This window comes from Lates calcarifer, linkage group LG10, assembly GCF_001640805.2.
Source record: "Lates calcarifer isolate ASB-BC8 linkage group LG10, TLL_Latcal_v3, whole genome shotgun sequence".
Lineage (NCBI taxonomy): Eukaryota > Metazoa > Chordata > Actinopteri > Centropomidae > Lates > Lates calcarifer.
The window spans coordinates 21,327,759-21,352,042 of record NC_066842.1 but is presented as its reverse complement, the minus strand read 5'-3'; the positions used below and the strand labels follow the sequence as shown (position 1 = coordinate 21,352,042).

Genomic DNA, 24,284 nt, shown 5'->3' with positions numbered 1-24,284 from the left:
GTTTTTTCATTTATCTTCTCCCTTGATTCTACTCTAGTCGTTTTAGAGATGATAGCCAAAACTTTCAGGCTGCAGCTGAGATGTCTGTCACTCCACAAGCAATTTTAAATATAGTCCAGCAACATAAAGATAAACATAATGGAAAACAAGATTTTGGTAATGCTGTAGTTTATTTCTTTATTTTGAAATAATAAATGATTATGTAAATATGATTGTAAAGCATGTTACACACCTCCACCCCACCCTCCAATTAAATATCAAAATACTGTGGACTGGTGTCCACATTCACATTCACACACAACTTACATTAATAACAGCTATCATTAATTCTGGGTTTTCCATAGATTTGCTCACCCAGCTTTCACCTCATTGTCATTGTGTGTATTGTTCTCTGTGATTAAAGGTAGCCAAAGCCTTTGCACCTCCACCTCACTGCATTTCCCTGAGTTGGACCTTCATGCTATAAGGTTTGGGAGTTAGAGTGACCCCGTAGACTGGAGTGAAGTCTGGCTCTCCTGCGTCCTCAGGCCAGATAAACTTAAACTTCCTCAGCAGAGTCACCATGATGAGGAAGAGCTCCATACGAGCCAAACCTTCGCCAAGACATACACGAGTACCTGAGACGTTAAAAAAAGAGTCAGAGTCATCTGCAACGGTTTGATTCAACCCACACTATCTGTGCATGTTACTGCAGGTGTGATATAATGAGATCCATGCCGCTGTTTATTTTCTGTGCTCTCATACCTGCAGAGAAAGGCATGAAGGCCTCTGGTTTCACAAACTCTCCCTGGTCATTGAGGAAGTTTTCAGGGTTGAATTCATGAGGGAATTTCCACTGTCCCTCCTCATTCAGCACTGATGTCAGGTTGGGGATGATCAACGTACCCTGAGGAGAAAATACAGGAAAAGTAGAACAGGTATAGAGGATGCCAGAAAACATTTTTAAGATGTTAAGATTTACTTATGTAAAAGTAATGTTCCTACCGCTTCCTGAATATGGTACAAACAGTACTTAAGTACTTGATTGTTGTAGTGACTTGACTGTACAATCAGTGAAATCAAGCATATCATGATTAAATATGAACTAGAATTTTCACCTTTGTCTGCAGAGGTTACCTCACCATGACTCCATTTGAAACTCTGGTATAAACTGCTGTGGTTTCTTCCCACAGAACTTCTGTCTCTATTTCCAAAATCTATTAAACTAGTTGCCACTTACCTTGGGAATGGAATATCCCATGAGTTCTGTGTCTTTAGTTGTTAAGTGGAAGACACTGAGAGGAACTGTGTTGGCTACCCTCTGTACTTCATGGATCACAGCCTGGATGAAGAGAGTTTTAAATAACATGTTTTTTTTTTTTATCTGACTGCTCATTCTGATGGTCAAAACCATGCAAAAAAGACCACAATAAATCATGTTGCAGTTGCATGTTCAAAGTGATTCGCACACCAGATTTACTGTATGATTTTCATTCTTTTGTGGGTGACCTCCTACATTTACTAGACTTTGTGGGGTCCTCTAATAAATATGTCACCATTTATGTATCAAATAGAAGTTATTATGAGAATTGTGTTTGATGATATACCTGCATGTAAGGCATGTTATGTCTGTCATCAAAACTAGCCCGATGCTTCCCTTCCAGGACCTTGTCTATCTCCTGCTGACAACACTCTAAGAGATGCAGAATGTTAAAAATGATAAGAGTAATAATAATAATAATAATAAGAAGAAGAAACTTCATTAGTACATCGCCATTCATACAAGAAATGCTGCTCAAAAGTGCCTCATAATAATATTAATTACATAAATTCAACTAAATTACATTAAATAAATTCTATATTCTTTTTATTCATAAGAATGTTTGGTCCTGTTCAGGATACCATGTGAGACTAGTTGTCAATATAATGTAATAATAAGCACTAATTGTTCAGCTGTTTGTCCTGTTTGTCTAACAGATGGATATAAGTTATAGTTTTGACAAGCATCTACCAGTGTTGCTGACAGTCACTTAGTTTCTCCAGTAGCAGGGAAATGTCTATTTTCAGGATGTCAGTGCTAGTTTTCCTTTGCAGAATAGCAATGGACCCAGTGTGGATAATGATATAATGATCCTCATATTATTTGAATGTGTCTGGTTAAACATCTTTTAATAAGATACCGTTAACATCCCAAGTTCTGTTCCACAATTCACAGTACAACTGAAATGTGGAGACAATGACATGATGAGGAACATAACTGACAGTGAGTGAAAGATAAACTGATGGAAAGACAATGGTAGACCAATGAGCCAACGACAGAAAAGTAAAACCTCATTTACAAATGCAGACATACCTTGTATGTGTGGATAGGCTGTCAGGTAGAGGAAACCAGTAAGCAGGGTGTTGGAGGTAGTGTCAGTGCCAGCAAAATGAAGATCTAGAGCGTACATAATGAGTTGTTTCTCTGAAAATGAAGAGCCATCATCGACTCTCTAAAAAGAGGAGAACGACTGTTTTAATACAAACAAACTGCAAATATATGTACACATGAGTGATATACACACGCTAACAGTAGGGGATAAGAGTCAGCTCACACTGATTCACTTTTTCAAAAAGCCAGGTTTGAACAAATTCAGAGTAACAGGTCATTAGTTCAAATTAAATCAAACATGTATAGCATCATGTGTGAGTCTGAGTGTGCTGACTCTTTTCATCACACACTCACACACATGCTTGCACCTTATCCAGTTCATCCAGATAGCAGTCAACAAAGTCTCGTGGCTCTCCAGGAACTTTGGTCTTCTTGTGCTCATTCACCAAACGAATGGCAAGATTCTGACAAGTCTAAAAAAACATAATGTAAATAAACATGTCATGAGTTGTTTAATTTGTATTTATTTACTTTTTTCTGTTCACTGACATGTGAGTGTTGGGTGTGTGGATGTTGTGTGGTTGGACAGTGTTACAAAAAATCTATTGTACCATTGATGTTCATATCCTTTTTTTTTTAAAAAGTTCTTAACATTAACTCATATTTAAAAGTCATACTTAAATCTCAATTCAATATCTTTTTTAAATTTGGCTTTTTCACAATTCCTAGTAAATATTTTCCATAAACCCCAAGGCCCAATTAACATACCTCAATATTCTTAAAGGCCTTGGTGAAGGGCAGCGGCAAGTTACGAATCATGGGAAAAGAGTCATACAGCTGTAAAAGATAAGACATTAGTATATTTATCTGCAGGTATTTCACTTGAATGGGAGGAGATAAGACATACAGTTTTCTTCTTTGTCAGATGATGTTCCATAACCATCTGCTGAGAAATACCACTGTAGTGCTACATATACAATGAAAGCAGTGTTAAAAATGTTGTATGTGTTTAAAATATTTTTTTAATGTTGGCCTCTATCTAGATTGCCTGTTTCACATGCTTTGGCCATACTAAAAAGAAGGAATTTCCCCAGTTACTCAGTGTTTCGGATGGAGACTAGGGCTGTGCATCTTTCTCACAATTCGATTGGATTACCATTACCCTGCCAACGATTCGATTCTATTTGATATTACGATGCATGGTGATGCATGACAATGCGTTGTATCCCCAATTTTTAATATTACTGCATATGGCTACTTTTTCATCAGTGAATAAACATAAACTCCCATTTTATCATTTAGAAAAGGACTTTAGACATCAATGGCATAAATGTCTTACATTGTAAACCAAAATAAATAAATTGTATAAGTCTAGCCTACCTATATTTGTGTGTGAAATTGATCCATCCTCAAAAACAAAACTAAGACTTCTGCAGTCTAGCTTCAGCTTCTAGCAACTGTCTTCTGAATGTAGAATGTCATGTTTGTGTATCGCAATGCATCGTAGAAATTATTATTTTCAACACCCAAGACACCAGGGTTGTGTTGAGATATATATCACATAACTTTAAAGAGGTTCACCAGTGTAAAGGCCTTCAGCCTAAACTACGTAACTAACTGTTGTGGTTTACAGAGCACTTAGACTCACCATAGCCCATTGGCCCATTGGCTAGCTTGGCATTCTCCTGTGAAGCACTGAACAATCACTTTGATGAACTTATCGTCATACTCATAGCGTCTACCAAACAGAACCTGGCATATGATGTTGGAGGCCGCATTATGAAACATATTTTGAGGACTCATGGTTTTGCCTGCAAAATACATAATGTAAATTCAAGTATGACACAGCATGGTACATGAATACAAATAAACATTACAGAAACACAGACTTTCACACTGAGCAGAAAGTAGTGAGAAGGTAAAAGGCAATAGAGCACAGCAGGTCTTTTTCAAACACTTGTCATAGTTGAATATTTGTAGTGGTCAGATGTTAGTGCCACTGAAACCCTGGCTATGACAGGAGACTGAGTGGACCTACAGATGACATACCAATGCTCTTCTCCAGTGTATTAATGATGTATTGTAGCTCTCCATAAATCCTGTCCTCCATGGAATTTTTCCCCAGACCAAAATTCCTCAAGGTCATCAAAGCAAAGCGACGGTGCTCCCTCCAACTGGAGCCGTAGTCTGCCAGAATCACTCCTACAACAGATGAAGTGACACAAACAGCTTAGGGATCATCTAATAATGTGTGGTGTTTTGAATAATATATACACACCTGCACTAAACTGGTTTAAGTCCTATCTATCTGATAGGCTTAAATTTGTACATGTTAACAACTCCTCCATGTACACAGAAGTTAGACACGAAGTTCCACAAGGGTCAGTGCTTGGACTAATTCTATTCACCCTGTACATACATCCTTCAGGCAAGATTGACAGGAATCACTCCATCAACTACCATTGATACGCAGATGACACACAACTATATTAGTCAATGAAGCCTAATGAAACGAATCAGTTAGCTTAACTTCAGGCATGCCTACTGAACTCAGACAAAACCAAAGTTATTGTACTTGGTCCCAAACACCTCAGAAATACACTTTCTAATGACGTAGTTATGCTAGATGGCATTGGCCTGGCCTCCAGTTCCCCTGTAAAGAACCTTGGTGTTATCATTGATTAGGATATGTCCTTTAGTTCACACATATAACAAACCTCTAGGACTGCCTTCTTTCACCTGTGTAATATCACCATTGTTTTTTAAATTAGTTGAATTGCATCACACAAACAGCTTAGGTCCCTGTCCTATGACTTATCATGAATTTCCTACCTCTCCTTTGGGTGGCATCATTGACAAACATGTCTTGGGGTCGTCCAGCAAAATCAGTAGCCTTGTTCACTAATGCCTCCTTCATGGCCTTTGTCCCACAGAGGACCACAGCTGGTCTTTGACCAAGGAACAGACTGTAGACATTTCCATAAGTCTTCCTCAGCTAAGAGAGAACAAGAAAACATGTCATTGTTTGAAATACATGTACATCACATAACTTAAGATGGATATTATTCTTAAAAGGGGCAAGTCACTGAAATCACAAAAACATATTTGCCCAGTGCATTTCAGTGTTTAATATCCTGCAGGGGAACATGGCAGAAACAGACATACCAGAGTATGCTCATCCATCAGTAAAATAGAATACCACACAGTAAAAATGCTAAGAAACAGTAAGTAGTAAGTAAAAACTAATTACAAAAGGTAAAGCAAGCAAATAAGAACAAGTTACAAGTGACAAACAGTACAACAAAAATTGTTTAATAAAAATGGATTTTATTGCTGGTACAAAGAAAAACTGTTTTTAAGTATTGCATCTGGTCTTCAGGAGTCTAAAATTATATCCTCAAGAAAGCATCTCTTGTTTAGGGGTAGTATGACTTCTGCTATGCAGATAGTTTCTCTGCAGTGGAAGCTTGTATTGCATAAAAGATCAAACATTACATTTGCAAAAATCAACAGCAGTGTCTCTTTCTAGTCATGGTCTGTAGTTTATCCTCCAGGATATTGTTTCTAGTAGAGGGAGGATGCTGTTTTTCAGTGCACTGCACAACACAATACCAATCTTTTTCACTTACAGTATTCTAAAATCTCATCAGATATTTACTTATCAAGACCTTGGAGTTATCCAGTGTACTGGGTGTTTGAAAAAACCTGATATGTATAACCTATACCATTGGTTGGGTGCAGTCCAAGTGTGTAGGCAGTCAACTCTGTTCAGACAACTATGTCATATAATCACAATAGTTGATCTGATGCTGTTGCATCTAACATACAGAGTGCAAAGATTTTAGTGACTTTCACAAGTGTTCTGATTTCACAGCCAGGTTCATTTATAGTCTAAAAATATAGTATATATAGACACAACTAACTGCCAGGAAAAGATTGAAGTTTAAAGTTTAAGTATTTTACCATTTAGACACATTTTAAGTCAATGGTAGTAATCAGTTCCATAGCAGTTTAAGGCATTTAAAAAGCAGCATCATTCGTTCATGTTTTTCTTACCCTCTCAAAGTCCTTCAGGGGGTTCTCTAGACTCAGGTGCAAAATGTTTCCCAGTATGGGCAGGGGAGGGGGCCCTGGTGGAAAGTTCTTGGGCCTCCAGGATTTGAGTTGAAGGATGATGAACCAAATGCAGAGCCATAGTAGGATGATTGAAACAAACATGGTGGAATGGATAGGACTGACCTGAAGAAGCAAGCTGTTTGACTTACCATAAAAGAGTAGCTCAGCTCTTAGCCCTGCCTCCTCTGGTTGTGCACTTTGATACACTGTAGGAAAGTTGAACGAAAACATCAAACAAACAGGTCACACCCTCTGAGAGGCACAAGTACAAACAGGATTTGACAGGAACTGCTGTACGATGGTCACAGGTAGAGCTCAGCCAACAAAGGGCCAGTTTTAGCTTGTTGCAGATAAATCTGTGTTTTCCTTAAGTGCTGGACAATATGTAACAAGATATCAAAGTAATGGAAAGCCAAAGATAAGTGCTTGAGCTTTTTTATTAGGAGCATGGCTATTACATAAGTTGTTGACTGGGGAGTGCTGCAACTTCACTGTTAACAAAACATTAATCCCTGTGAGTTACCTCAAAGCATCACAGCTGAGCTGACTACTGAAGAGAATACATTCAATGTTTGTCGATCTGTTTGTAAGTCTTTATGGTGAGGTGCTCATTCATGTGTGAAATACATGAATTGAATAATAAACCATGCCCCCTTACTTCTCTGATATGTTTAACCTAAATTAACCTGACATCAGTCATGTAAGCTGAGCCTGTGTCATGTGTTTTGCCATAGTTCTTATCACCAGTTCAGTCAGCCATCTCCTCTCAACCCATAGTAGACCACTGACAAACTTGATTTTACATTTATTTGCAAAACAGTCACACAAATCAAGCATGTAAATTAAGTATGGCCCTATGATTATCTCCCTTGTCAATATGACACTTGTAGCCACTACAAAAGTCATGAAGATGCATATTTGTCTGCTGTTGCTAAACTAGATCTCAAGTCATGTCATGGCCTGTTAGTAGAGAGAAGGAGAGTGAATGAGTTGTTATACTCAGGCTTCCTAACTGACATAATGGTAATGGTAGTAGGTGTAGTATAGTGTCGGTGTAGTATCATTTTTGATTTCAGATCCTGTGTGTACGAATGTATTACAAAATGTTTGTGACATTCTTTTGTATTTATTTAGAGATTGCTAAATGTTTGTGCACAGATCACCTGATACACGCAAATCAGGTTACATTTGCATGAGGAGTTTTGGGACTGTTTTCATGTCCCAGCTTCACACAGATCAACAAATGCAAGATACCTTTAAAACTGGACATCTGTGAATTCATGTGTAATTTCAAGATAGGAGAGACATTTTCACAGTAAATCATTCCTCGGTGTGTATCAGTAAAATTGATGTCTTGCTAGGCTCGAGGGTCCTTCTCCAGGATCGTCTGCTGGAACTATATTTACAATAAGGGCACTGGTGGCTGTACGTGCAGTGGCACCTGGTACTTCCTCATTTGGGTGAGAAATTGATGTTGGTTCCCCCAGCTTAGCAACAGTGTCATTTTTAGGTAACTCTGTCAGGTGTTTCTCTTCAATAAATGAATGTTGTGGTCTCCTATCAAAATCTGGATGTAGCATCCATTTTATCAGGCTCAGAAAAGTCTGCATGTCTTCAGATTTTGGTTTTGGGTGGCACATGTTAAGATAATATTGTTCTTTTTACTTCTCTGTAAGATGTTACAGTGGCCAGGCATGCAAAAACATTTTGAGTGTTGTCCATACCATGAGGATGAAAAGTGGTCAAAGGTAGACATAATCATAACGCAATTTTCAACAGATAACATGTACATACCACAATGATTTTAATCTTAATATAATACACTATAAAAGGTGACTGTATTTTTTTTTTTTTTTCATCTGCGTGCTGTTTGCAGATAATGTTTAATATTGCTCCTTTAAAGATGGTTCACGAAGCAGCTGTTGTAGGAGATTCGGTAAATCTTGTCAGCAAAATGGACAGCTACACCTAAAATTGTTTCAGTTCATGTGTAAATATCTTCCCACTTCAGTGAAGAGAGCCATGTCAATGGAGGTTGATACATGTGACCATATCAATTTAAAGTGACTGACCTTGACACATGGTTGTTACTGCAGCTTTCTAGTAACACTAAAGCATTTAGTGACTAACTTTAACACACTGAATATTTGTCTTACAATATATACCACTTACTTTATATACCATCTGTGGTTAAACCAGAACAATTTTATCATGTGCATTATCATTTTTTTTTTAAAGGAAAGGAAAATATTTTGGTAATACTGTAGTTTTTTGTTTGTTTTCTTAAATCATAAATGATTATGTAAACATCACTGAAAAGCATGTTACACACCTCCACCCCACCCTCCAATTAAATATCAAAATACTGTGGACTGGTTCTTCCATCATGATGTCGTGAGCTCCATTCTACAAAACACCAGTCACTGATTGGATGAACACCCACATTCACATTCACACACAACTTACATTAAAAACAGCTATCATTAATTCTGCGTTTTCCAGGTTTGCTCACTCAGCTTTCACCTCATTGTCATTGTGTGTATTGTTCTCTGTGATTAAAGGTAGCCCTTTGCACCTCCACCTCACCGCATTTCCCTGAGTTGGACCTTCATGCTATAAGGTTTGGGAGTTAGAGTGACCCCGTAGACTGGAGTGAAGTCTGGCTCTCCTGCGTCCTCAGGCCAGATAAACTTAAACTTCCTCAGCAGAGTCACCATGATGAGGAAGAGCTCCATACGAGCCAAACCTTCACCAAGACATACACGAGTACCTGAGACGTTAAAAAAAGAGTCAGAGTCATCTGCAACGGTTTGATTCAACCCACACTATCTGTGCATGTTACTGCAGGTGTGATATAATGAGATCCATGCTGCTGTTTATTTTCTGTGCTCTCATACCTGCAGAGAAAGGCATGAAGGCCTCTGGTTTCACAAACTCTCCCTGGTCATTGAGGAAGTTTTCAGGGTTGAATTCATGAGGGAATTTCCACTGTCCCTCCTCATTCAGCACTGATGTCAGGTTGGGGATGATCAACATACCCTGAGGAGAAAATACAGGAAAAGTAAAACAGGTATAGAGGATGCCAGAAAACATTTTTAAGATGTTAAGATTTACTTCTGAACTTCACAGAACTTCTGTCTCTATTTCCAAAATCTATTAACTAGTTGCCACTTACCTTGGGAATGGAATATCCCATGAGTTCTGTGTCTTTAGTTGTTAAGTGGAAGACACTGAGAGGAACTGTGTTGGCTACCCTCTGTACTTCATGGATCACAGCCTGGATGAAGAGAGTTTTAAACATGTTTTTTATCTGACCAATGCACTTGTACTATGGATACCTGTCAGCAATACACTTGGCAAAAAAGATGCTGAAGTTATTATGAGAATTGTGTTTGATGATATACCTGCATGTAAGGCATGTTATGTCTGTCATCAAAACTAGCCCGATGCTTCCCTTCCAGGACCTTGTCTATCTCCTGCTGACAACGCTCTAAGAGATGCAGAATGTTAAAAATGATAAGAGTAATAATAATAATAATAAGAAGAAGAAGAAACTTCATTAGTACATCACCATTCATACAAGAAATGCTGCTCAAAAGTGCCTCATAATAATATTAATTACATAAATTCAACTAAATTACATTAAATAAATTATATACTCTTTTTATTCATAAGAATGTTTGGTCCTTTTCAGGATTAATCCATCATATCCAGTGATACCACGTGAGACTAGTTCTGAAAAACCCTATAGAAAGAGTGATGAATGTTATTGTTGTCGATATAATGTAATAATAAGTACTAATTGTTCAGCTGTTTGTCCTGTTTGTCTAACAGATGGATATAAGTTATAGTTTTGACAAGCATCTACCAGTGTTGCTGACAGTCACTTAGTTTCTCCAGTAGCAGGGAAATGTCTATTTTCAGGATGTCAGTGCTAGTTTTCCTTTGCAGAATAGCAATGGACCCAGTGTGGATAATGATATAATGATCCTCATATTATTTGAATGTGTCTGGTTAAACATCTTTTAATAAGATACCGTTAACATCCCAAGTTCTGTTCCACAATTCACAGTACAACTGAAATGTGGAGACAATGACATGATGAGGAACATAACTGACAGTGAGTGAAAGATAAACTGATGGAAAGACAATGGTAGACCAATGAGCCAACGACAGAAAAGTAAAACCTCATTTACAAATGCAGACATACCTTGTATGTGTGGATAGGCTGTCAGGTAGAGGAAACCAGTAAGCAGGGTGTTGGAGGTAGTGTCAGTGCCAGCAAAATGAAGATCTAGAGCGTACATAATGAGTTGTTTCTCTGAAAATGAAGAGCCATCATCGACTCTCTAAAAAGAGGAGAATGATTGTTTTAATACAAACAAACTGCAAATATATGTACACATGAGTGATATACACACACTAACAGTAGGGGATAAGAGTCAGCTCACACTGATTCACTTTTTCAAAAAGCCAGGTTTGAACAAATTCAGAGTAACAGGTCATTAGTTCAAATTAAATCAAACATGTATAGCATCATGTGTGAGTCTGAGTGTGCTGACTCTTTTCATCACACACTCACACACATGCTTGCACCTTATCCAGTTCATCCAGATAGCAGTCAACAAAGTCTCGTGGCTCTCCAGGAACTTTGGTCTTCTTGTGCTCATTCACCAAATGAATGGCAAGATTCTGACAAGTCTAAAAAAACATAATGTAAATAAACATGTCATGAGTTGTTTAATTTGTAATTATTTACTTTTTTCTGTTCACTGACACGTGAGTGTGTGGTGTGTGGATGTTGTGTGGTTGGACAGTGTTACAAAAAATCTATTGTACCATTGATGTTCATATCCTTTTTTTTTAAAGTTCTTAACATTAACTCATTTAAAATTCATATTTGAATCTCAATATCTTTTTTTTTCTCAATTCATTATACATATTTACAGTAAACCCCAAGGCCCAATTAACATACCTCAGCATTCTTAAAGGCCTTGGTGAAGGGCAGCGGCAAGTTACGAATCAAGGGAAAAGAGTCATACAGCTGTAAAAGATAAGTCATTAGTATATTTATCTGCAGGTATTTCACTTGAATGGGAGGAGATAAGACATACAGTTTTCTTCTTTGTCAGATGATGCTCCATAACCATCTGCTGAGAAATACCACTGTAGTGCTACATATACAATGAAAGCAGTGTTAAAAATGTTGTATGTGTTTAAAATATTTTTTTAATATTGGCCTCTATCTAGAATGCCTGTTCCACATGCTTTGGCCATAATAAAAAAGAAGGAAGATGGACCCGCTGTTTCCCCAGTTACCCAGTGTTTCGGATGGAGACTACGGCTGTGCATCTTTCTCACGATTCGACTGGATTACCATTACCCTGCCAACAATTTGATTCTGTTTGATATTACGATGCGATGCATGGCGATGCATGACAATGTGTTGTATCCCCAATTTTCAATATTATTGCATATGGCTACTTTTTCATCAGTGAATAAACATCTGAACAGTCAGATAAACATAAACTCCCATTTTATCATTTAGAAAAGGACTTTAGACATCAATGGCATAAATGTCTTACATTATAAACCAAAATAAATAAATTGTCTAGCCTACCTATATTTGTGTGTGAAATTGATCCATCCTCAAAAACAAAACTAAGACTTCTGCAGTCTAGCTTCAGCTTCTAGCAACTGTCTTCTGAATGTAGAATGTCATGTTTGTGTATCGCAGTGCATCGTAGAAATTATTATTTTCAAAACCCAAGACACCAGGGTTGTGTTGAGATATATATCACATAACTTTAAAGAGGTTCACCAGTGTAAAGGCCTTCAGCCTAAACTATGTAACTAACTGTTGTGGTTTACAGAGCACTTAGACTCACCATAGCCCATGGCCCATTGGCTAGCTTGGCATTCTCTGTGAAGCACTGAACAATCACTTTGATGAACTTATCGTCATACTCATAGCGTCTACCAAACAGAACCTGGCATATGATGTTGGAGGCCGCATTATGAAACATATTTTGAGGACTCATGGTTTTACCTGCAAAATACATAATGTAAATTCAAGTATGACACAGCATGGTACATGAATACAAATAAACATTACAGAAACACAGACTTTCACACTGAGCAGAAAGTAGTGAGAAGGTAAAAGGCAATAGAGCACAGCAGGTCTCTTTCAAACACTTGTCATAGTTGAATATTTGTAGTGGTCAGATGTTAGTGCCACTGAAACCCTGGCTATGACAGGAGACTGAGTGGACCTACAGATGACATACCAATGCTCTTCTCCAGTGTATTAATGATGTATTGTAGCTCTCCATAAATCCTGTCCTCCATGGAATTTTTCCCCAGACCAAAATTCCTCAAGGTCATCAAAGCAAAGCGACGGTGCTCCCTCCAACTAGGGCCGTAGTCTGCCAGAATCACTCCTACAACAGATGAAGTGACACAAACAGCTTAGAGGTCATCTGTCTTCAACAATTTCTTAATCTAAACCATCAGTTTGTCTCTTAGACCCCGTCCCAACTAGGCTGCTTAAAAAAGTTTTACCCTTAATGAGCAACACTCTACTCGATACAATCAATCTATCATTACTGACAGGCTATGTGCCACAGTCTTATAAAGTAGCTGTGAATAAACCTCTTCTGAAAAAGCCTACTCTTGATCCAGGCACATTAGCTACTAACTATAGACCTATACCTAACCCCCTTTCTTTCTAAGATCCAGAAGAAAGCAGTTGCAAAACAGTTACATGACTTTCTAGGATTTAAAATGCATCCTAGCACAGAGACAGCACTAATGAAAGTTACAAATGAATTCCTAATCACATCAGACAACTGACTTGTCTCTGTTAGATCTTAGTGTTGCTTTTGATACAGTTGACCATCACATCCTAGCATTTTATTGGCATTAAAGGAAACTCACTAAACTGGTTTAAGTCTTGTTTATCTGATAAGTTGTAGGCTTAAGTTTGTACATGTTAATGACAACTCCTCATCACTCCATCAACTTCCATTGTTATGCAGATGATAAACAACTATATTAGTCAATGAAGCTTGGCTAAACTTCAGGCATGCCTAAGGTACATTAAGACTTGCATGATGAGAACTTTCCTACTATTGAACTCATACAAAAGCAAAGTTATTGTACTTGGCCCTAGTTTTGTTAGATGGCATTGTCCTGGCATACAGCCCAACCATAAAGAATCTTGGAGTAATATTTGATCAAGATATGTCCTTTAGCTCACACATAAAACAAACATCTAGGACAGCCTTCTTTCACGTGCATATTACCAAAATCAGACAGTTTCTGTCACAAAAGGATGCAGAAAAATTAGTCCATGCATTTGTTACTTCCAGGTTTGACTATTGTAAGTTTCTACCTTTCCTCTGGGTGGTTTCATTGACAAACATGTCTTGGGGTCGTCCAGCAAAATCAGTAGCCTTGTTCACTAATGCCTCCTTCATGGCCTTTGTCCCACAGAGGACCACAGCTGGTCTTTGACCAAGGAACAGACTGTAGACATTTCCATAAGTCTTCCTCAGCTAAGAGAGAACAAGAAAACATGTCATTGTTTGAAATGCATGTACATCACATAACTTAAGATGGATATTATTCTTAAAAGGGGCAAGTCACTGAAATCACAAAAACATATTTGCCCAGTGCATTTCAGTGTTTAATATCCTGCAGGGGAACATGGCAGAAACAGACATACCAGAGTATGCTCATCCATCAGTAAAATAGAATACCACACAGTAAAAATGCTAAGAAACAGTAAGTAGTAAGTAAAAACTAATTACAAAAGGTAAAGCAAGCAAATAAGAGTTACAAGTGACAAACAGTACAACAAAAATTGTTTAATAAAAATGGATTTTATTGCCGGTACAAAGAAAAACTGTTTTTAAGTATTGCATCTGGTCTTCAGGAGTCTAAAATTATATCCTCAAGAAAGCATCTCTTGTCTAGGGGTAGCATGACTTCTGCTATGCAGATAGTTTCTCTGCAGTGGAAGCTTGTATTGCATAAAAGATCAAACATTACATTTGCAAAAATCAACAGCAGTGTCTCTTTCTAGTCATGTTCTGTAGTTTATCCTCCAGGATATTGTTTCTAGTAGAGGGAGGTTGCTGTTTTTCAGTCACTTACAGTATTCTAAAATCTCATCAGATATTTACTTATCAAGACCTTGGAGTTATCCAGTGTACTGGGTGTAAGTTTGAAAAAACCTGATATGTATAACCTATACAACTGGCTGGGTGCAGTCCAAGTGTGCAGGCAGTCAACTCTGTTCAGACAACTATGTTGCGTAATCACAATAATTGACCTGTTGCTGTTCCATGTAACTCTGTTCCAGAGTGCAAAGATTTTAGTGACTCTCACAAGTGTTCTGATTTCACAGCCAGGTTCGTTTATAGTCTAAAAATATAGTATATATAGACACAACTAACTGCCAGGAAAAGATTGAAGTTTAAAGTTTAAGTATTTTACCATTTAGACACATTTTAAGTCAATGGTAGTAATCAGTTCCATAGCAGTTTAAGGCATTTAAAAAGCAGCATCATTCGTTCATGTTTTTCTTACCCTCTCAAAGTCCTTCAGGGGGTTCTCTAGACTCAGGTGCAAAATGTTTCCCAGTATGGGCAGGGGAGGGGGCCCTGGTGGAAAGTTCTTGGGCCTCCAGGATTTGAGTTGAAGGATGATGAACCAAATGCAGAGCCATAGTAGGATGATTGAAACAAACATGGTGGAATGGATAGGACTGACCTGAAGAAGCAAGCTGTTTGACTTGCCATAAAAGAGTAGCTCAGCTCTTAGCCCTGCCTCCTCTGGTTGTGCACTTTGATACACTGTAGGAAAGTTGAACGAAAACATCAAACAAACAGGTCACACCCTCTGAGAGGCACAAGTACAAACAGGATTTGACAGGAACTGCTGTACGATGGTACAGATGGTAGCTCAGCCAACAAAGGGCCAGTTTTAGCTTGTTGCAGATAAATCTGTATTTTCCTTAAGTGCTGGACAATATTTAACAAGATATCAAAGTAATGGAAAGCCAAAGATAAGTGCTTGAGCTTTTTTATTAGGAGCATGGCTATTACATAAATTGCTGACTGGGGAGTGCTGCAACTTCACTGTTAACAAAACATTAATCCCTGTGAGTTACCTCAAAGCATCACAGCTGAGCTGACTACTGAAGAGAATACATTCAATGTTTGTCGATCTGTTTGTAAGTCTTTATGGTGAGGTGCTCATTCATGTGTGAAATACATGAATTGAATAATAAACCATGCCCCCTTATTCACAAATGTGTCTTACAATTCACACACAAAATATCAAGTAATTTCAACACATGTAAAACAATCGCACAAATGCACACATCCCAATGTGAATAAATGTTAATATTTTACATACAGATTTTTGAGTTCATTTCACAGATTTGATCATTTTTGATTTCAGATCCTGTGTGTACAAATGTATTACAAAATGTTTGTGACATTCTTTTGTATTTATTTAGAGATTGCTAAATGTTTGTGCACAGATCACCTGATACACGCAAATCAGGTTACATTTGCATGAGGAGTTTTGGGACTGTTTTCAACAAATGCAAGATGCCTTTAAAACTGGACATCTGTGAATTCATGTGTAATTTCAAGATAGGAGAGACATTTTCACAGTAAATCATTCCTCGGTGTGTATCAGTAAAATTGGTGTCTTGCTAGGCTCGAGGGTCCTTCTCCAGGATCGTCTGCTGGAACTATATTTACAATAAGGGCACTGGTGGCTGTACGTGCAGTGGCACCTGGTACTTCCTCATTTGGGTGAGAGATTGATGTTGGTTCCCCCAGCTTAGCAACAGTGTCATTTTTAGGTAACTCTGTCAGGTGTTTCTCTTCAATAAATGAATGTTGCAGAGCGTCGCTGGGATTGGGTCTCCTATCAAAATCTGGATGTAGCATCCATGTTATCAGGCTCAGAAATGCCTGCATGTCATTACTCTCCTTTTCAGATTTTGGTTTTGGGTGGCACATAGTCAGGTCATTTAGAGACTGAATGTGCACACCCTTTAGTACATCATGTGTTGTTTCAGAATATTTTTCCTTTGGTGTTTTCAGGTTCCATTTTCCTTTGGTATATTTGAAAAAATTCTGGGCTTTGTTCCCAGCACTCAGCAATCGGTTGCTTGGCTGACCCTGCAAATGAACAATTAATCTCATAACATCATATTCACAGGCTGCCCCTTCATACAGGTGCTTTCCGGTGTACAGATAAGCTAAGAGACACCCCAGAGACCACATATCTATTGCAGCAGTGACTGGGAGGCCCAACATGACTTCTGGAGACCTATATATAAGAGGTTGCATGATTTTTCCTTGATTGTTTTGAGAGGCCAGAACAGCCACACCAAAATCTATCAGTTTAATTTTAAAAGGTTGCCTCCTGTGATCCACAAGCATGACATTGTCAGGCTTTATATCTGTGTGAATCACATCAATATGTTTAAGTGCATCAAGTGCAACAAGCATCTGTTGCGCTATTGGCCGAATTTCCTTTACATTTAGTTTTCCATTCTGTTTTATGAAGTCGTTTAGGTTCTTATCAAGCTTCTCAAATACCAGACAAACAAAATTTTCATGACTGAAAAATTCAATATGGCGAACCAAATTGTACTTGTCTGGATCTAGATTGTTGATCTTTTTCATCATTTGCAGTTCTCGCACAGCAATCTGGAGTTTATTGGGGTTCTTCTTAAAGATCTTCACTGCAACATTTTCTTTTGTGCCCAATGTAGTACAGTGAGCAACTCTTCCAAATTTCCCCTCTCCAATAAACGTTTGGACTTTGTACGCAAACAAGTTGCCAGACAGAATTACAGGTCTGTCTCTCCTGAATCTTGAAATTATATTTCCCATGTTTCAATGTGAATTAAGTGTTTAGTGATTTTTCTTCTCAGTCTCTTCTCAGTGTCTATAGAAAACTATGAAAAACGGAAAGTGAATTATTATGACATCACAGAAACAGTGATGTCATAATGACTGATATTTCAGCATATTTCAAAACTGCAACAGAGAAGTGATAAAGCAACAATTGTCAGGGTCATTGGCCTTATGTGTATGTACTGTGAACGTGGAGGGTCGGTGAGGTCGGTGAGTGTATGTGCAGAGGGGCACAGCTTCAGCGTCAGCTGATGGAGAGACTGATGCAGTTGTGACACTTAATTGTTATATAACGTTAAAAAGCTGCGTGCTAGCTGCAGCAGTTCAGCCAGATAGGTGCACAGGTGAAGCAGTGCACAGGAATGGGAAGTGGGAACAAATTATTTAAAACGTGAGAACTACAAATTGAATGGCATATACTAAAATGTGGCCTCGATATACACTCCCTGGCCACTTTATTAGGTACACCTACACAATCCAGCTCTGCCACATATTCTCCCTTTATCAAACTTAAAATGGTTAATTAAGCTATATCCTTAGTGAGGCTGTAGTCAGTGGTGGTGACTGATATCTTTTAGTTTCGCTCCTCTGCCACTGAACACACTGTCATGTTCATGAAAGCAGTTTGAGATGACTTTCGCTCTGTGACATGGAGCATTATCATGCTGGAAGTAACCATTATGAGATGAAAAATTGTGGCCTTAAAGAGATGATTGAGATTCCCAAAGTAAAAGATCTCTTTGTCTTTGAGGAATTTATTTAATGTATTTCCTGTGTCTTCTATTTTTTAATTACTTTTCAGATTACAAAACTAAATAACTGTATACCCTAAAACATCTCTAAACTCTTCTGCTCTTGTATGTTTGTGTGATTGTGTGTTTGTTTTCAGGGGAACAAAAGTCATAACAAGACACCAAAAGGCATCTAACATTAAGACAGGCAATAACAGGTTTTCAGCCCCTGGAGTTTACCCTGTAAATATCTGATGGAAAAAAAAATGTGTTGTAGTGCAGCTGAGCAGCAGGAGGCACCATCAGCCTGTCTGTGCTGAGTTTACTTTCACTTTTGAAGTGAAACAGCTGAGATCATCAGTGAAAGAGCAAATCTACAGCAGACTGAAACTGGAGCTGAACTCACATATGGGGGCTTTAGGGGGCAAATGTTTAGTCACTGTAGAACTGAATATGTGCAATTAGTAATTTCGTTTTTACAAGTTCATCTTATTTTATATTTTTATTCTTTATTCATATTTCTCTACCCTGTATCTCTGTTGTATTGAGCACATTAATATCACAAGAATTTCCTTTAGCATTAATGCAGTTGAGCTTCAACTTTAGCTGAGGTGTGGGGCGACTGCAGAGCCTCAGTGAATACCTCTTGAGCAGACCACGAGCAGGAGGACAGGAAAACTGTGAAATTGTGGAGCAGTGGGGTCCATATCGAGACTTCCTGGATGCAAGACAAGGGCGCCTGGAGCAGCTAACGTAGCTGCGCACATCTTCATTTTCACCAATTTGACGACACATACACTACACACAACACAGTGGTTTATTGACTGTTAGTTAAGCAAACCTTAACCATGAAATAAAAAAGTAGTATCTATTGCATGGACTTTGTGTTAATAGTCCCACAATGCAATTCATCACATTTTAAAGTTGAAAAGGTGTTTTGTAGATTTATAGACATGCAACATTATACCTGCCTGTGATTATGCAAATTGAATATATGTGTCTGAAATCACAATTGAAAGCTCAATTATACTACTGACTGTCTATTATACAATACTAAGTAATGAATGAGTGAACAATGAGTGAATTCATAGCACATCTTATGTTTTAGGATGTCTTAGGATAATAACAGCTTGCAAAGGTAATAGTACTTCCATCAACAAACCTGAAACAACAGTCTTTCTAACATGACATAGTAGCACCTTAAAGTTTGACCTTATGCTTCTTCACTGGCACTACTGTAGAGGTAAAGGCAAACATGAAGTCCAGCAAGTTCAGAGGTTGTGATTTTTGTTTGGCCATAAGTGTGTCTTCCCTGCCCACAATCTGCATTATACCTATATAATGAATAAGGGCTTTTAATATGGGTCACATTCATATCAGTGCATAACTACTTAATTTAATTTAAAAGATGGCTCAGCATTAATAGTATCCAAAAGTCAGCAAGATTACTAATCTGTGATGTAATAATTTGACTGTAATCCATTTCATCCATAATTAATAATTCAGTCCTACAAATATTTAATCTCAAACATCAGTCATTGATACTTACAGAATTAGTTTGCAAAGCTGTACAAGTCATTAAAGGAGAGCACAAAGAATGCTCTGCGATCTGTGTTTGCTGAGGAGAAAGCCTCAGAGGTCTGGGATCAGATTGACCAGTGCCTGACTAGGTGCAGGATAAATTTGAAGAACAAAGATGAGCAGAGGAGTGACATCAAAGAGCGCAAACTGAGCGCTGCACTCATCAAGCTGAACTGACACTGTTCAAAGAGCACAGGACAATGACAGAAAACAAGTGCGACTGAAATTTCCTTGTATTTTGTTCACTATAAGCAATATCTTGAGGCTTATTATAATCATAGGTACGCCAGGCAGAAGAGTGAGATTCAGCAGCACTTAGGTGAAGTAGGAGAGAACCTGCAGAGTCTGGTTCATCAAAGTCGCTCATCTGATGTCCAATGAAACAGAAGCTGATAAATTTAAAGAGATGGACCATAATGCCAAAAGTATACAGACAGTCTAGCAGTTGTGTAATTCATGTGACCATGACTTTGTGCACAGAGTCACATCAGGACTGCAGTACTCAAGTCTGGTCTTGGTCCTGAGACGTTTTTTCTCTATCATATCATCTTCAACTTGTTCCAGTCCTGTGTGTGTTTTGACTCAGACCTGTCACAGCCTCTTTTTTTAACTTAAAGGTACCCTGTGGAGTACTCTCATAAACAAACAAAAGTTCTGATTAACATTCAGTGTTATTGTGTATATCCTTGAGCTCTAATAAGAATGATGAATGTATTTCCTTCAGTCTCAGTCAGAATATCAGATAACACCATTTTCCCTGTTTTGATCAAACTGTATGAAGATGAATTACATTGTCCTTAGTACTGAGAAGGAACAAAGCATGAAAGGTGATCAATCCATCAGTCCTATAGTTATGTCCATCTCACTCATTTGAGTTCCATAACATGACAGGATTTCTCATAGTGCTGTCATATATTAATGTGCTAATATGACTGATCAGGAATCCTGAAATATAAGACAGCACTTGTTTTTTAAATCTAAGTTTCATGGAAAAACATGTCTTATGTTAGGGCCAATACTGTACCCATTCTCTCTAGAGCATTTTTTTTTTCTGTACATTTGGTTCTGTCTTATATTAGGGAAAACCCTGTATACTATGAGCGATGTAGCGCAATCGGGGGATTTTGAGAGGATTGCTTGTGATTTCTCCTCCTGGAAAATCGTACATCTTAATCATTTCCTCAGCTTTCAGAAATGTAGCTAATTTATTTCGCCATCACTGCTCTTTTTCAGTCAACTACAATTCCTGTGAAAGCCTGTCAGCATTGCCTTTCACTGTTGTGTGTTCCTCTGAAACTCATTTACGTTTGCACCTGAGTATTGTTCTGCTAACAAGTAGCTAATAATTTCTAAGGTAAGTTTCCTTTTGTTATCCAATTTCCCGTCAAACCTCATCCTTTTTTATATCCTTAAAAAACTGGTGCTGTGGGTCATACAACATGTGCCTCAACTTCAAAATTAGCCTCTCTTCATGCATGTTGACTGCTGACTGGAGGAAAATGGAAATGAAGCCAGTGTCGCTGGTGACCAGTCTCAGTCTGAGTCTGAGATCACGCAGAAAGAAGAGGGTTAAAGCGCAGTGAAGTGAATTGAATTTAGTCCCCACCCATCAGTGTATCACTCTGTTGACATGTTGGTGTGATCAGGAGGCTGAGGTCAGTCAGAGACCTTGTTTTCCCGAAACATGACCATCCCGGCATTCCACAGGTCAGCATCACTCTGATACAAACACTGCTTTCCAGTCAGGCAGATCTTGTACAAAGGCACGCATTTACTTTGCAAAATGTTTACTCTTCTGCTTTAAAGCACTGTTCCGGTATATTTCCCATAAATGTGCCAGTTTTGGTTTTATAAGTTGCAATCACTTTGCATTTGCCATCGCCTTTGAAGAGATGCTAGGGAAACAAGGACTCATGCAAAACAAAATATATCAATTGTCAAAAGCCTCCTATAAGAGTGATTTTTACATGAATCATTTCAAACACTTGTTCTGAGTCTGACTAAAAGTAAACACAGACTGTGGTCACTAGGTAAAGAGGAATCCTGAAAGTACAATAATGATCTTCTACTCCACAGACAAGCATCCACAGCAGGCAAAAACTAAACTTAAAATGCCTTGCAGAGCAATTCACTCATGCCCCATAGAGAATGAATGGGGTCATACTGTATCATCAAATCAGAAGGTTACAAACAACCTCCTAATTGCATCAGACAACAGACTTGTTTCTGTACTTGTCTTGTTAAATCTCAGGACTGCCTTTGATATGATTGACCATCACATCCTTTTAGAAAGACTGGAGCATTAAAGGCACTGGCATTAAAGGTACCGCAGTAAACTGGTTTAAGTCCTATCTATCTGATAGGCTTCAGTTTGTACATGTTAACGCCAACTTCTCCATGTACACAGAAGTTAGACATGTCGTTCCACAAGGGTCAGTGCTTGGACCAATTCTATTCACCCTGTATATGTTTCTTGGGCAACATTATCAGGAATCACTCCATAAATTTCCATTGTTATGCAGATGATACACAACTATATCTGTCAATGAAGCCTAATGAAACCAATCAGTTAGCCATACGTTAGGCATGCCTTAGGGACATTAAGACATGCCTTCTTTCACCTGCGTAATACCACCAAAATGAGACATTTTCTGTTTCAAAAGGATGCAGAAAAACTAGTCTGTGCAAAGACTCTGAGCTGATCCAAAATCCTGCAGCACGGTTACTGACAGGAACTAGAAAAAATTTCTCCTGTGTTAGCCTCTCTACATTGGCTCCTGGTCAAATCCAGAGTAGAATTTAAAATCCTCCTCCTCACCTACAAAACCCTTAATGGTCAGGCTCCATCATACCTCAAAGATCTCATTGTCCCCTACAATCCCATTGGGACGCTGCGCTCCCAGAATGCTGGTTTACTGGTGGTTCCCAGAGTTTCCAGGAGTAGAATGGGAGGCAGAGCCTTCGCTTATCAGGCTCCTCTACTTTGGAACCTTCTCCCAGTTTGGGTCTGGGAGGCAGACACCCTCTGCACTTTTAAGAGTAGGTTTAAAACTTTCCCTTTTGATAAAGCTTATAGTCAGGGCATGGATTCATCTCCATACTGATGGAGATGAATCCATCTCTTCTGTCTCTTTCTGCAGGTATTTCTGCCTCTGGAGCTGTAGAGTCTGATCTGTGATGACAAGCCTCCTGCTGCTCCTACAACTCCACTCAACACCTGCTGCTATAATTAGAAATTACTAGTCCTGCTTCTAGTATTATTGCTACTTTTGTAGTTACTACTTTAATTATCACTACTATCATTACTTTTGCTCTTCTGTCACTATTCTCTTGAGGTTTGTGATTGTCCTGTATTAGAGGAGGGGGGTACACAAATCTGATAAAGTCAACAAACTTTGTGAAGAGGTTTAAAATGCTTTTCTCCACAGGTTATACTTCTACTATGCATACGCAAGGTTTAACAAGATCATTTTCTTTTATGGCCTAATCCAGAGCACCATCACATCATCAGCTCTCATTCCATTAGCGCACTTGAACAAATGCACAAGTTTATGTCTAATCTTTGAAAAAATAAAGTTGATGCACCACACAAGTGTTATTTTTAATAATTATTTTCCCAAGTCAACTGGTGCAAGGTTTGACAGTAGACTAGAAAGTCAGCTTTTGCTCACCAGCCAGCTGTCATGAACCATAACTATAACTGCAACAATTCATTTGGCTTGATATATTTCCCAGTTCAGCTGTTATGAAGTGGGACGTGTCATACTTTTCTATGCAAGATTCTTAATGAAGTTTGCCTCTTCCCTTTTACCATCTCTGCTAGGGTACTGCATCGACCCTGTTGTGGTGATGACAGTTAACCAAACTGTCAAAATTCACAGCACACAGTAATCCTGTAACCTCAGCACTCCATACATTACTCTGTGATTTGAAACATGACACCAAATAACGTACATAGTCATTAAATCGTCTCTGTTGGTAATTGACTGAATAAGTACACATCAAAACAAAGAATATTAAGAACAAGCAAAAAATTTATTTCATGAATGGATGAATTTCAGTTCTATGTTAAAGTTGCATTATTGGATCTACTGGTGGGAAATACTGAGATGTCATCAACTGGTAGGTATGAAAGATAAACAAAGTCCCCTTGACACAGTGAACGCCAATGTTGGCATAGCTGGGAAATAACAGGTATGTTTGAAACTGCTGTATGGAGAAAAGAAGGGAATTACCAACATTTATATCCACAGTCACTCTGAGGTATTAACTGACTAATCTTTTCTGATAAAGGCAACTTTAAAAAGCATTGTGCAATGTGTTTGTAACGGCCTTGACAGAGGGCCAGTCTCTGGGATTGCAGATTCTTTTACAAGAAGTGTGAGATGAGGAAGCAAATTTAGAAATGGACAACTACATGTGCCTGGCACATATAAAAACCTTAAACAACATTATGACATTATTGTTACTTAGATATAGTGCTGTTACTCTGTTGTAAATTTGAGCAAAAACATCAAAATTTTTTGAATAAAGCCATGAAAGGCCAACTGAATTACAGTC

The 24,284-nt window shown here is 38.3% G+C and overlaps 2 protein-coding genes and 1 pseudogene across 2 annotated transcripts; all 3 read right to left on the bottom strand.

Annotated features, from left to right (window-relative positions):
- Window positions 1-147: 147 nt before the first annotated feature.
- Window positions 148-6,848, bottom strand: LOC108901875 (cytochrome P450 2B5-like; annotated as a pseudogene).
- Window positions 6,849-6,885: 37 nt separating this feature from the next.
- On the bottom strand, window positions 6,886-15,320 carry LOC108901874 (cytochrome P450 2B5). Its single transcript, XM_018703531.2, has 11 exons — window positions 15,059-15,320; window positions 13,860-14,022; window positions 12,754-12,906; window positions 12,355-12,515; window positions 11,442-11,510; window positions 11,063-11,167; window positions 10,677-10,815; window positions 9,871-9,956; window positions 9,642-9,743; window positions 9,364-9,505; window positions 6,886-9,236 (listed from the first exon to the last, which is right to left on the bottom strand). Exons 1-11 carry the CDS (start codon window positions 15,218-15,220, stop codon window positions 9,049-9,051), a joined length of 1,470 nt encoding a protein of 489 aa, XP_018559047.2. The 5' UTR covers window positions 15,221-15,320; the 3' UTR covers window positions 6,886-9,048.
- Window positions 15,321-15,964: 644 nt separating this feature from the next.
- Window positions 15,965-17,388, bottom strand: LOC127142876 (homeodomain-interacting protein kinase 1-like). The gene has a single exon (XM_051073344.1). It carries the CDS (start codon window positions 17,386-17,388, stop codon window positions 16,174-16,176), a length of 1,215 nt encoding a protein of 404 aa, XP_050929301.1. The 3' UTR covers window positions 15,965-16,173.
- Window positions 17,389-24,284: the final 6,896 nt, after the last annotated feature.

What these genes read in the sequence shown, in the direction of transcription:
- LOC108901874 (XM_018703531.2), bottom strand. Translation starts at nt 15,220, where the DNA reads ATGTTTGTTTCAATCATCCTACTATGGCTCTGCATTTGGTTCATCATC. An exon ending in TGAAACCACCCAGAGGAAAG is followed by an intron (nt 12,907 to 13,859) that starts GTAGAAACTTAC and finishes CATCTGTTGTAG; the next exon opens with GAGTGATTCTGGCAGACTAC. An exon ending in CTTCATGCCTTTCTCTGCAG is followed by an intron (nt 9,237 to 9,363) that starts GTATGAGAGCAC and finishes TTAACGTCTCAG; the next exon opens with GTACTCGTGTATGTCTTGGT.
- LOC127142876 (XM_051073344.1), bottom strand. Translation starts at nt 17,388, where the DNA reads ATGGGAAATATAATTTCAAGATTCAGGAGAGACAGACCTGTAATTCTG.